Consider the following 14,895-nt stretch of genomic DNA (forward strand, 5'->3'; position numbering starts at 1 on the left):
GGCCTAATCTAGTCAATAACATTTTTGTCTCAAGGAAAAAAAAATATGTACAAGTTTAACAATACATTTTTTGCAGCCTAAAAAAAACCCAGTGCTTTTTAATTTCTTAAAATGAGAATTTGAGGAGGTTGATATTTTTTAAAGAATTTTCACACATAAGACTGTTTTGATAAAATAGAGAATTTAACCACGTAAATAATCAACAGAAATTTTCATCTATTTTTTAAAAAGATTTATTTATTTTAGAGAGAAAGCATGAGCAGGGGGAGGAGCAAAGGAAGAGGGAGAAGAGAAGCAGACACCCTGCTGAGCAGGGAGCCTGATGCAGGGCTTGATCTCAAGAGCCTGAGATCATGACCTGAGCCGAAATCAAGACTCGGACACTTAACCGACTGAACAACCTAGGTGCCCCAGAAATTTTCATCTATTGTCTCAAGTTCAGAAGGCAGTTGCCATTAAAATTTGAAAGCAAGATATGCTAAATTAATATAGAGTATTTTTACCTCTTTTGCATAAACTCATTAGCAGTTGATATAAGATAATTTTCCAAGCGGTGCCCAGTGAGGTTGTAAATTATTTGAGAAGAATAAGTTCTTCTATGAGGTGGAGAATAGTTAAATTTAGGACACTCCTGAAAAATAAAGTTAAAAATTAAGTTCTTCGATGCTTTGCAAATCAAATAGACAATGTCAAGAAGTTTTGGTCTCGCAACTTGTCTATTGCTGCAACAGGTGGAGTGTGATAAGACTGTCTTCTGACTCTGAAGAGCTTTGAAAAGGAAGGCATCTTCCTATTCCAAGAAATTAGAGTAGTTATTATTTATATAGAACACATACATATGTTTAGGACTCACTTGAAGCCAAAAAGAATACAACTTAACCAATGTGCAATTTTCTTTTCACTGTACTAACAAGTTTGATATGCATGGAGAATAACATTAAACTCTAAGATAACTCAAAATTCCCTCAATAGTTTATAAGGAAGAAAAAAATGTGTGCCCAGAATTGAAAAGATGACATTAAGGGACATAAGTTCTCAGGGGACAGCAGTGGATGAGTTTGTATTGTATCATTTTTAAGGTACCAAACCTGAGTGTCAGAGCTCAAGTTTACATACATCTAAACTATATAACTTAATGTTAAATAAATCTAAACCTAATCTTTACATATGTAAATTTAAAGTTATATCAAAATAAATTTTGTTTATATTGCAAATTTGCTTATATAGTTCTATATGCACACGTATGTATATTGCAAATTTAATAGAGTTTCTGTATACTCTTCACCCAGTTCTCCCCATTAGCATCTTACATTACTGTCATTGCATATTTGTCAAAATTAAATGCATTGGTACATCACTATTAACCAACCTCAGAGCTTAGTTTTAACCACTTATTTTTATGCTCATAAGCTTTCTGCACTTCCTGACCACTTACTTTTCACTGAAGCTTCCCATGCTTCTCTGACATGAAGTTTAGTTTGGGAGAAGCCTAGCATTTTTCCAGTTTTTCCTTCCATCCCTTCACATGATGTCCCAGAGCCTGAGGCTAGCACCACACGTGCACTGAGAGCATAAAGTTGCAGACTGCTCTAAAAAATGAATGCTGAATTTCACCTTACACATCAAGTTGGGTCAACAGTTAGATCACATTTATAGAATGCTACTGATTCCACAGTTATAGACACCTTATGTATGCAATGTAATTATTAACTTTAATCTTTTGTTGAATTATATATACAGAAAAGCACATATAAGTATGCTTCTTGATGCATTTTTTACAAACTGAACACACCCCTGTAACCAGAAACCATATCGGGAAACAAAACAATGCAAGTACTGGAGAAGGCCCCTCATCAAGCTTCCTTCCAATCACTACCACTCCCAAAGTATCCAGCACAGAATAGTTTTGCCTGTTTTTGCACTTAATATAAATGGAATCGTATTATGTATACTCTCTTGTATCTGGCTCTTTCCACTCATCATTCACTTGTGAGAATCCTCCATATAATGTGTATAGTTGTAGATCAAGCATTCCCATTTTGCTGTATATAGAATTCCAATGTGAAAATCCATTATATTTGATTTATCCACTCTATTGTTGGTGGGAATCTGAGTGGCTATTACAAATAGTATTTCTATGAATATCTAATATATGCCTCTTGGTGAACATATTCACACTTCTGATGGGAATATAATACGAATGGAATTGCTGATCCCATAGTTTATGTATATCTTCAGCAGTATTAGGTACTGTCAAAAGTTTTATATACATATTTGGTGATTTATTTATATATTTCTTTAAAGTTTTTATTTTAACTCCAGTTAGTTAGTATACAATGTCATATTAGTTTCAGGCATACAATATATTGATTCAACAGTTCCATACATCACCTTGTGCTCATCACAGCAAGTGAGATCCTTAATCCCCATCACCTATTTCACCCATCCCCCACCCCACCCTCTCTGGTAACCATCAGATTATTCTATAATTAAAAAGTCTGTTTCTTGCTTTTTCTCTCTCTCATTTTTTCCTTTGATTAATGAAATTTATCTAGATTCCAACTTTAAATACTAAGTTAGTTGACTCTTACTGTGAACTACAGAAAATACATTAAGAATTTCAGAAATTAGCCAGATTAAATGAGGGATTAGAAAACTCTTTGAGTACTGGGTAATGCTGGTATTGAAATATGCAAGGATTCCAGAAGATGCTTGTGGGATCCCTGCTTTCATTGTTAGTAACTGTCTTGCATGAGAACACAATAATAGGTTGCATTTACAGAAAACATTTCATTCCAAAATATTGTGCAAAGAGTTCAAGGTTCAATGATATAACGCTATTAAGAAAATATTGCTAGATTCCTCTACTGTGGGGAAGTAAGTTGACCACAAAGTCACTCTCAGAAACTAGCAGTAACCTCTCCTCTTCAACAATCTTTCATTTCCCCAGTGAATTTGGTTTTCTTAAAAGTATGTTGAATTGATAGGCCCAGAAAAGTAAGGTGTGTATCCATAAAATACAGATGGCATAAGGGATGGCTGGATAATCTTTTCTGTTTCTATCAGACTGTGGATTTTTCTTGCATGCTGGAGGTGCTCCTTAGAGACAAATGGAGTTCTGTTCTGGACTTACACATTACTGACTTCATAGCTGACCACCAAATGGGCAATCTTACTCTGTTTTCAAATATGACAGTTGTGGTGGTTTGTTGTCTGAAACATAGAACTTTCTGGTTAGAACTGAACTGAGACCAAAAATTCATTTTTAGTTGGTTTCCACAAAGACTGTCATAGAATTACCTACCTTTGGAAATTTGTTCTGAGATGGATTTAAAACAGTGACCTGAAGTTCAAAGGCAATATTTTTGAGCTGCCCTGTTCCACATCTCTGAGCTACTAGCTTCCACAAAATGAAATTATACTGACTCTTTGGTAACCTGGATAGATCTTTCAAGTTTCAATATTTATTCCTTTCTTTTTCCTACTTCACTGAAATGGAATTCCATCTTACCTGGATATTTTCTGAGCAGGAGCAAACACCAAAATTAGTGATAGGCTCCCCACTGGTGTTCCATTTTCCCAGACTGTCTTCCTTTAAACACCTTCTGCAAGTAAAAATGAGTGAGGTATGTGTGTGTTCTCATGTTTATGTATGAGCATATAAGCGAGTATTTGGTATTAAATTCAGGTGTACAGTCTTAGGTACAGTTTGCTGGTTTTTCATAACTCAAATATACATTACACACCATTTTCAAATGATTTGACATTTTACAGGGGATAAGAGAGGACACTTATTGATAGAACAGTGTTGAAACCAAAGCTCATTGAATTGTTTTAATGTGGCAGGATGGGGCTTTTTGACCCCTTTCTTCTCTGCTCTTTCATCCTGTCCTCTGACAGGAAGGGGATACTTTAGCAAAATAATGCACCAATGTCAGGTTCACATGCACCATGTACCATCTTGGAAGTTCGAATAGGAAACACTACATAGCACAAAGACAGGGACTGGAGTCCGAAGACTTGTGTCTTAGTTTTAGCTGCACAACTTAGAATCTAGATTGTTTTTTGACAAGTATCTCAGTCTTCATGAATCTCAGTTTCTCCATCTTAAAAATGGGATTAATAATTCACAGGGTTGTTGTGATTGTTAAAGGGAAATATGTACAGGAGAGAACTCTACAAATTATAATGCCCCTGATGTTTATTATTACAGCACAGCATAGCCACGGAATGAACTAGAGGGGAGAGACAAAATCTGTTCCATACAGATCTCTCTCAGGGGTGGCACTTCTCCAGCCTACAACACACACCCATTCGTCCACACATGCACATGTACATGCACAAACTGGAGTGTCAAAAAGAAAGGGAAAAGAAAACAAAAAAACCCGAGAACCACTTACGGATCACTGATGTTCAAACACATGTTGTCGATGCCAGGGAAGTTCCATAGTGCTGAGACCAGGGCTTGTGTGCTTGGGTGAGAATTCCTATAATAGTAAAGGATAGGAACAAATTTGTGATCCTCCACTACTCTTCCATATTAAAGTCATACTTATGAATAATTTGGAAAAATAAAACATGCTGTATGGGATAGTCTTCTTAAAAACCCGAGAAAGACTCAGTATCAGGAAAAAAAATAAGTATCATGGAAAAAAATCAGCACATATCCTCTTCAGCTGCCTTGTTATTTTCCTAACCATTACATACATTTAGTGATCACCTATTGTATATATGTAATAATACCAAATTATGCAGAATTCTGACCTACTATCCTATATTTGTGAGGCCATTAAAAAATTATTTGCTATATATTACAACAGATTGGGAAGCCACACCTAGCCTGGCTTTCTTGATTAAAGTCTAGTCATTAAAAATAAAGACCTACAATAAATTTACTTTCAGACAAACACAGGAACTCTTAAAAAGTTATTCGTTGGCAATAGAAGTGTCATGTTGCAATAAATCAAAACTGTCCATTCCTTTGGCAGAATCAGGTACAGCGCCTCATAATTCTTTATTCTTCAGCATTGCAGTCACGGGGGCACAGCCGCACCTCTGGAGGCACTGGGGAGATGTTTTAAAGGAGAGAAACTTACGCATAGAAGGCTGTCTGTTCAGAGGTACCATAGAGAGATGGGGAGATCTGGATCTCTGGATAACTGTTGCTAGAATTTCTCAGTGTGCCAAGGCCCATGGCAGTGGTGACAAAGACGATGGGGAGGATAACCTGAGCAATGAGACCTTTCCAGTTCCTGCGGGTGTGGTGGAACCTCTTAATGAGGATAGCCATGATCTTCTTCAGTAACAGATCAAAACCACCCAACCTCTCTCCCCTCGTCAGGATTTTGTCTGATTAAAAAAAGGTGGGGGGTGGAGAGAAATAGAGAGAGAGAGAGGTTTGATATGGTTCTGGGAAACATGATAAATCACATTACAAGATAACTTCAAAAACCATGGGTGGATGGTATAATGTGATGTGGTAGGAATAGCTTGTATTTTAAAGGTTCTGATATGAGGTTCAGCTCTTCTTTTTTAAACTTTGGGCCTGAGCCTCTCCAAGTCATAGAGTTTTATGTAAAATGCTTTGTAAATTATAAATCACTATGTACAAAACATTAGTAGTTACATATATAATCATTTTACATGTCAAAAGGAGAGATCCACAATTTGATAACTGAATATTGTCCCCGATCTCCAAAGTCTCAATGCCTGCTAGGTATGTATTGCTAATTACTGATACTCAAGAGATAGCTTCTATCAGGAGACTAAATTCAAATAAGATAAACAGAAACCAACACGTGAAACTAATATGACATAAACTAATACAATGTGTAACTTCAGTTTAAAAAAAGAAGATAAATGGCAACCAAAACATCTGCCTAGTCTAAAAACTCATTCCTACTGTGGGTAACTTAGTGATTATAAGCCTAACTGGCTCTCACTCTAAGGTGAGGTCCTGTGAATTCTCCTTACACTTGGGAAAAGGGAAATGCTCTCCTCCAAAGTGTGATTCTAGTTCAAACATTCATTCATTACATTCTCTTTAGACATCTGGACTGATTATATATGGCATTTCAAAACTCCATTTTTACCACCAGAGTCACAAAAAAGAACTCACTGGAAAAAATGTCTACATTACCCCCAACCCCGTGAAATGTTCTTCAGGTGTGGAGAAAAATTCCCTGGCTTCTGAACATAAGAGGAGCCATGGAAGCCATAAACTGTTGCTTCCTCTATGGTGCTCTTACAACTGATAATTCCATAGCCCTCCCTAAAAATGTTACATTCTCTCCGAGGGCCTGCCGCCGAGCACTCCTCTACATGAGATAAGATGACTGTCAACTCTGTGGATAGTTTTAATTCTCCATCACAAATTACGCAGCACAAAAAATCATGATCTTCATTTAGCTGATAAGGAAAAATACAAAGCTGCTTAATTTAAAATGAATTCCAATTAAACAGAGTGAACAAGTTTAAATGCAAACTCATATCTCTGCAAAGGGGAATCGTAGGAGCTGAATATTTTAAGTTAATTAGTATGCTTTTCTGTTTCTTGAGAAATTATATGTGGATGACTTACAGGTGTATCAAATGGAGCAAATGTGCCTGCTAAAAGATAATGTCAGTGAGGGAAACATTTTGACTGAAGAATAGTTTCAAATTATGAGACAAGTGCAGAGGCAAATACATAACATTTACTTCCTGAAGCAGATGACCACTTTCTAATCAAAGTCCTCAATTACATGGGCTCGACAATTATATTCCCCAAAAGATGATAAATGAGGAATGTGGCAGAGGACAAATGAGACTCCCAAGTTCCAGAACTATGCAAACATCAGAGATGATCTTTTCTAAGTTTTAGAGCCAGGCGAATGTTTAATTAAAAGTTCTGTTCCTAGAGATTTTTTCCAAGTTAAGCAAACTGTTGAAATGACTATTCCATAATTTATACATCATTTTACTATATGCTTCCTTAAGTAAATAGTGTTTCCAAAGGCAGAAATTAACTGTCAGAAAGGGAATAAGAGAGGATAAAAGTTATTTTCAAAAGAGGCCAATTCCTCAAAGTCATATCAAGAAGCACAATTTTTCAAACATGTCTTGTGTGAGGAATTGGGTGGGTGGGGGGGAACCTATTATTATAGGTTCTTAGCCATTGAGTCTGACTTCATCAAATCTGAGACCCCCCCCCACAAAAGGAAAAAAAAAAAAAAAAAAAAAAAAAAAAAAGAACTGTTCACAGAAGGGAAAGATTAGACATGTTTCCCAGTAAGGCCCCATAAAGAGTGATGACTCTTTTTTTATAACTTTTTTCCGATGACTCCTCTGCTGAATATGTTTAATAGCAGTGAGTCAGCTACCTTACAAGGTAATTTTGTCCATTATTGGAAAGCAGCATTTACAGGAAGGATTTTAACTTGTCTAACACAAATCTGAAACTGTAGTAAATACCTTGAAAATGAATTCCGGCAGGTATAAGGAGTACACACCACCACCCTAACAAAAAAGTTCTCTCCCATTCTTTGAAATATTTTTGAAATAGAGAATTTGATTTCATTTAACAAATACTTGGTATATTAAAAAAAGAAAGCTTATATTTCTTTATTCCTTTTGAATTTAGAAAGAAAATGTCAAGCTGAATTTTTGCCCTGTGATTTTCTCCTTTACGTCATTTATGGGAATTAAGCAAAACATGCACATTAGATTTATACCATCTCTGTCTGTAAAACTGCTGCTGCTCACAGATAAATCATCGGGAGCTGAGATGCCATTGGTACCGGGATTTCCAATTTTCTTTTGTGTTAAGTGCTCAAGACTCATACTGCTATTTTTTTGTGACTGTTTAGTCAAGTTCAGAAAGACCTAGAAAGAGAAGCCAGGAACACTTCATTAACATAAAACATGCACGTCCTTTCTACTTCCTAAGTTCAAGTTTGATTTTGAATTTTTATCACATTTATTGAGACAAACAAGTGTGACTTTAAATATTTTTAAAAGTGACTTTGAGTGAATATTTTTTTTAACCATACAATTTTATTACAGTATTATTGACTATATTCCCTGTGCTGTACTTTTCATCTCTGTGACTTATTTATTTTATGTCTAGAAGTTTGTATCTCTTAACCCCCTTCCTCTGTTTCAGTCATCCCCCACCCCCTCTACGTAAACACTTTGGTATGTGAAAGATACGTGTTCTCTAATTGGATAAACGTCTTTGTTTTCAGAAGTCACTCTTACATAAGAACGGTACTGAGATAGTTTGAAGATTTTCTGATGTTGTGAAAGGTTTATTTAAAATATTTCTTTTCTATTTTTAAAGAACTGTGCATATTTATTCTCAGGGAACAGCAAGTTATATCAGCTTCAGAAAGAAGAAACTCACCTCTTCCACGGTGGTGTCTGAAATACCGTAGCACCCGATGTTGAGGTCACCCATGCCATTGTCCAGTGCCCTCAGGAGTGACAGGTAGGCCCCTGAGACTTTGGTGCTAAATGGAGGGAGCAGATACACCAGCTCTCCCCCGATGTCCTCCTTGAGGTAGGCTTCAGGGAGGTGTGATTGGATCATTGCTGTCACGGCCGTCGTGTCGCATGTTGTATTTGCACTTAGGTTTGGACTCTAGGGACAAAACCAGAAGTTACCACTCCTCTGTCCTCACACCACAGTGATGCCCAAGGGTCCTCATCAGAGGGTGGTGAGACTCTTTCAGGCCGCCCAGACCTGAGTCAGATGACACATCCCTCCTCCAATGGCTCCCTGTCCCAAGTCACTGTTCTGCTGGCTCCATTCTCCCGCCTGCCCCTGTCCCTTCTCCGGCTTCACTGCCCACTACTCACTGCCCTCTCATCTGCTCTACTCCAGCCATAACAGCTGCTTTGTGTTGTGGGAGTGTTCTGCCCTCAGGCACACCCTCCTCAGGGCCTTCTCAATTGTTGTTCCTTTGCCCCCAGATAATGACATGGCTCCTTCTCTCCCAAGCCCTAACTCTTGCTCAACTGTCATCTTCTCAGAGACCCTTCTCCTCCTACCCTTCATAAAACGGCACCACTCGGCATTCCCTATTCCCCCTCTGCTTTATTTCTACCCACAGCATTTATCACCCAATAATAGACTTAATAATACACTTAACAATGGTATTATCTGAATTCCCCACACTCTATCAGAATATAAACTCCACGAGGGTAGAGATTTTAATATCATCAGTCCACTGCTGTATCACCAAGGTCTAGAACAGTGACTTGAGCACACACTAAGGCATAATACACACCTAATATATATATATTTCTTAATGAATTAATGAATATAAAAATAAACTGCTTTTTACTTGGAAGTCACATCAGGATGTTCAGATATAAAATAAATGATTGTAGTCAAAGCCAACCTAATGGCATACACATCTTGCACAGTACTGATAATCATATGCTATTTTTAGGTGGCACAGGGTCCTTAGTCAGCAGCTGTTCTTCAAAGATGTCAAAGCACCATTGGCCTGAGTTAGTCTTCACATTGCCACTTGAGGGGTACTGATGAGAAGGTGCATACACAACTGCATATTCTCTTTATTTGCTTTAATGCAAAAAATCTAATTTTTAGCCTTATAGACTGAAATGCTAGGGAAACTAAAAGGCTGATCCTCCATCAGTAACTTTAGGATATAGATCCTCTAAAAAAAGGATCTATATCCTAAGGTAAAAACCTAGTGACCTGGTTCTCGTTGTGAGATACCAGACCAGGAGCATCAGCATCACCTGGGCTTTTGTTAGAACTGTAGTCAACTGAGAAGTCCCGTCTAAGACCTAATGAATCAGAGACTTTTGGGGTGAGGCCAGGAATCTGGGTTCAACCAAGACCTCCAGGTGTTCTGATGCTCCCTTAAGTTTGAGAAACATGAAACTAGCATATTAATGATGAATTTTAGCAATTAATAAGGTTGGAGAGATTCTGCCTCCATTTCACACAAAAATTAATTTATGACTCTATAATGAGGTGTATTTTCTCTCTTACAAACCTTTTTCTTGGTGAGCGTGAGGTGGTACCCATCACCAAATGCTTCCTTGAGGTAAAATGGTGACCCACAACAGCGCAGCCCACCCTGCTCCAGGAAGGCGATGCGGTCACTCAGCACTTCAGCTTCGTCCAAATGGTGCGTCGACAGAATGATTGTTCTGGCTTGAAAATACAGAGGAGAACAACTGAGAATGAAAAATTAAGACACAGTTCCCGAGATCTACAGAGTTCGCACAAGTAAATCCTGAGATTTATGAGGAGAAGAGGCACATTTTATGAGCTAACTGAAAAACTGACCAGAAGGAGCTTTCAGAATAAACAAAGAGAAATTCGGAAGGGGTGTTACTAAATATCTAGGGCTGTTTTCTTATACGTTGGCAGCGAATAAGCATTTGCTGTGCCGTACGGCTAAATGTCCGTCATTTAGAGTGTGCATGTTAGCAACTCCTTCCTTAGTTTGCTCCCTTGTCTTCATTTTCATTTTTCCTCTGTCTCTGTTTCTCTCTCCCCCACTTTCTTCACTATAAAGAAGCAATAATTTTAAAGACTTTTTGAATATTCCTCTCTGATTAATCCACTCTACTCTGATTGCTTCTTTGCTTCACATCCTGTTAGCACTTGTTTAGTCTGTTTTCAGTTTATTTTCGTTTGTGTATGTTTGGTATCTCTAATTAGATTCTAAGCTCCTGGAGGCAGAATTTGGGACTTCTATCAGATGTGCATGCTCTCAGAAGGGCCAGTGAAGTGCTCAACTCACCATGTTCAACTACGTGGATATTAACTAACTGACCCAGAAATTTAGTGGTGGGAAGAGAAGAATTGGGAAGGGGAAGACCCCATCTGAGACTCCTAATGGAGCTTTGAAACAGAAAAGGCGTAAAGTTGGTTGCATGCATCCCAGAGGGCAAATTTAGGCCTGCTGGGTGCAGAAGTTATAAGAGGATACTCATACCAGTTTTGTTCTTGGATATAACATCCCAAATGCTTCGGCGAGAACATGGGTCAACTCCAGTGGATGGTTCATCCAAAATGACTACCCGTGATCCACCGATAAGAGCTATAGATATGGATAACTTCCTCTTCATTCCTCCTGACAATGTTCCAACTCTCTTATGACGATGGCTATACAGTCCAGTATCTTTTAGTGTCCTTCAAAAATAATGTATGGTGGTTATTTTTGACAGAAAAATATTTGAATATTGAAAAAATACAATAAGCACTTTAACTAATAGGTCTTTACTAAGCAACTATTATGTGCTCAGCAAGGTGCAATACACTATTGAGGATTCATGATATAGTTTTTTTATTGTTTATCATTTAGTTGGAGGCACAAAGTTAATACCCAGAAAACACCAGGGAATATATGGCTCATTTTTTTATTTGTTTCTCTGAAAAATATTTACAGAGGGCCTGCCTGTTTTGTGCCAGACCGTTTTAGCTTCTAGAGGAAAGCAGTGAGAAGATGATATTCCTACTCATAAGGAGATTAGGTTCTAGTGTGTGTATGTATCAGGAGGGATGCAGATAAAATTTAGTCAAGAAACATATTCCCAAGTAAGTTTATAATTTGCCAGGTGGTGACAAGTGCAATAAAAAATACATAAAGCAGGGTACATGAGATAAGGATTGCCTGGGGCATGCTATTTTAAGCATCTATTTTATATATGGTCATCCCCTCAGAGAAGGTGACATTTGATCAGAGACCAGGAAAGTGGAGGTGTGAGTCAAATGGCTGTTTGGGGAAGGCTGCTCTAAGTAGAGGAAACAGTAAGTGAGAAGCCCTGTGACCAGAACATAAGCCAGCCTGTGACTTGGCCAGTGTGCCCAGAGCACAGTGAATGGGGGGAGAGTGGAAGGAAATGACATCAGAAGTGAGATGGGGCAGGCATGTAGGGCCTCTTGGCCTTGACAAGGACATTACGGAGTTCCACACTGAGTGTGGTGGGAAGCCATAGAGGACTTTGAACTCTGGAGTTATATGGTCTTATCTGCCATTTAAAAAGGTCACCCTGGCTGCTCTTTGAAGGATAAACTATATAAGGGAGAGGAGAAGCCTGGTGTCCAGTCAGGAGACTTGGCCTGGTATAGTAGCTATTAGAAACAGAGGATTTAGGGCAATATGGTAGCCTGAGATGAAGAGATTTATATAGTTTCAGTATAATAATTGGCTGGTGAAGATAATGACATAGAATGTATACAATACCAGAAAAGTAGAAAAACTAAAAACTAATTGTTTTGTGACCAAATGTTCATACTGGCATTATTACCATAGCTTGACCTCTTTTTGAGAGGCATTACCAATGCACATCCTGGTTGCTGCTATAACTGACCTTTTTACTTCCTCGTGCAGCTGCTTTTTAGTCCAGTGAGGAACTTTGATGGAGCCATATAAGAGCAGGTGTTCCTTGGTAGTGAGGTAACTAAACAAGACATCGTGCTGCATACAGACCCCCATGTTCTTCCGTACAGTGTGTAGGTCTGTTTTGAGATCTTTTCCATAAACAAAGATGGTACCTGCTGAGGCTCCAAATAGCCCAGTCAACATGGAGCTGAAAATGAAGAAATGATAAATTAGGTGTCAACCAAGCATTTAAGCTAAATTTTAGGGCTAAATGCATCTCAGTCATTAGCCAACAATATTAACAGTGTATTTCCTCAGGCAAGATCAAGCTATAAAATAAAATAGTATTAAATGGGAACAAACATTAAATTACTTTTAAGCTTTTAATTATTTAGAGCATTACATAAATGCTACCCAGTGACAATGATGGGGATGGGGCCATGGTAACAATGATGATCATGGTTGTAAACTTTAATTGCAACTACACTCTCTCCTTGAGCAAACTCACACACTTCCCTGGCATCAGATAGTATCTCTAGGTCATAGAGTCTCAAATTTTTAACTCTAGCCGAGACCTCATCACTCAGTTCCAGGCTTGTACTATACATCCAACAGATAGTGCCACTTCTCCATGAGATGTCTTACAGGATCCTCAAACTCAACATGTTTAAAACTTAATTCAGGATCTTTGCCCTCAAACCCGTGTTCCCATTGATGTTCCTCTTTCACCATATGATGAACCTATATACTGGTTGCATAAGCCTGGGATCCAGAAGTTGTGTTTGCATCCTCCTCCTATCTCTGTTTTCTACCTCCACCCATATGTCCCATTTTCCCAGCCACACCACAGTGCAAGCCACACCACCACTTGCTCCTGACCACCATAGTCTCTTAACTCACCTTCCCATGTGAACATCGGTCACCTTCAGTCTCTTTCTCTACACTGTGATTATTCTCTATCTTATCAGATGATTGCTCATCATCTTTCAGATGGTTAGTAGACCGGGAAACTATTTAATATCCCTCTTCTCCAATAAAATGTAAGCTCCACGAGTCTGGCAAAGGACCTATTTTCTCACCACTCTCTCTTTTAGTACCTAACTAGTATCTTGTACCTTGTGCATAATAGACCTTAAATGACTACCGTGGATTAAATAGGGCATTGATATTATATGCAATTCTTCCCATAAAAACACATTGAACTACAAACAATATACTTCATTCTTTATATTCAGAAGAATAAAATTGAGACTTTCTCAGCTAAAATTACATCCTCTTCAAAAGCCTTCTCCATCTCTTTTTTTCATTGGTCTTTTATTGCCTATTAGAAATCCTGTTTTTAAGCACTGTATGCTCACTAGAAAGCCAACTTTGAATTTAAACAGGCATATAAATAAGAGCAACTGCACACATTCACTCATTTCATAACCTTCCTTTGTCCCCTCTTATTTACAAAAGAAAAATTAATTTGAATATATTTTGGCAGTCACTGAGCTTACTTATGATGATACTAAATAGGATATCTAGCAACTGACACTTTCTCAAACAAGGGCCAGGGCAGCAACGTCATCTTAGCACTGACTTCCAGCGAAGCCATGTGGAGCATTGGTGGTGAGTCACAAAAAAATTCAAAAGAATGTCACTTTAAAAACATTTGAATCTCTTCTCTTTTTGGACACAGGAAAATGCTAGTTAAATGAAGAGTGAGAAAGAACAGCCCATGTACTGCTCCTAGCCTTTTTGAACTATATCTGATGGCTGGTGATTCTTTTCTTTCTTCATGAATCAAGGCAAGGAGCAGCTGGGGCTGAGTGTGTTTATAGCAGAGTGTGTAAACTCAAAATTATACATGGGCCAGAATAGAAATGCAAATAAATGGAACAGACTGGGCATATGAGACAGTGCAGATTTGTGGGGAACAGGAATAAATCAGAAAGCAGATGTTCCCTTTAAGAGAACAGTCACCAGTAAGTCCCAACCAATTGTCCCTACCTAGGACTGTGGACCCAATGTTGTCCGAACTTCCTATTATCCAAGAAATGTCAAGAACATTTCTTTTTATTGGGACATGTCTCCATTTTAAAATACTGGCACTGAGTTAAACATTTTAAGAAGTACTAGGTGGGTCTGATCTGGCCTTTGAGCTCACAGCTTGGGACCTATGATTTAGACTACATTCTATAGTAAACAAATTGAGCTATCTTAATCCATCTGGGAGATGTAATAACATTATTCTTTATGAAAGAGGTGAGGAAATATTAAGTAATATGCTTCCACGACAATAAGTGTTCAAAAAGTAACATACATTGTAGTAGTTTTCCCGGCTCCATTGGGCCCCAGCAATGAAGTAATGTGTCCTTCATAAAAGTTCAGATTGAGGTTATCAACAGCAATTTTCGAGCCATAGATCTTTGTGACCCCATGCAGGGCAACCCCAACTGTGAGATCTTTAGGTTCAGGCTCAATGTTGGAGGGAAAAATGTACTCAGGACCTGGAGGGAAATCAAGAGAAGAGTTACAAGCTCACAAAGAAGGAAAATGCAGC

At 38.1% G+C, this 14,895-nt stretch overlaps 1 protein-coding gene across 1 annotated transcript in view; it reads right to left on the bottom strand.

Annotated features, from left to right (window-relative positions):
* Positions 1-14,895, bottom strand: part of ABCA12 (ATP binding cassette subfamily A member 12) — a 168,926-nt gene that overhangs the window by 29,700 nt on the left and 124,331 nt on the right. The window contains 10 exon segments of the mRNA XM_044913734.1: positions 504-631; positions 3,512-3,605; positions 4,401-4,487; positions 5,097-5,349; positions 7,713-7,863; positions 8,384-8,620; positions 10,011-10,171; positions 10,962-11,158; positions 12,340-12,558; positions 14,656-14,842. Of these exon segments, the coding sequence (XP_044769669.1) occupies positions 504-631; positions 3,512-3,605; positions 4,401-4,487; positions 5,097-5,349; positions 7,713-7,863; positions 8,384-8,620; positions 10,011-10,171; positions 10,962-11,158; positions 12,340-12,558; positions 14,656-14,842 (1,714 nt within the window).

This window comes from Neomonachus schauinslandi, chromosome 3, assembly GCF_002201575.2.
Source record: "Neomonachus schauinslandi chromosome 3, ASM220157v2, whole genome shotgun sequence".
Taxonomy (NCBI): Eukaryota; Metazoa; Chordata; class Mammalia; order Carnivora; family Phocidae; genus Neomonachus; species Neomonachus schauinslandi.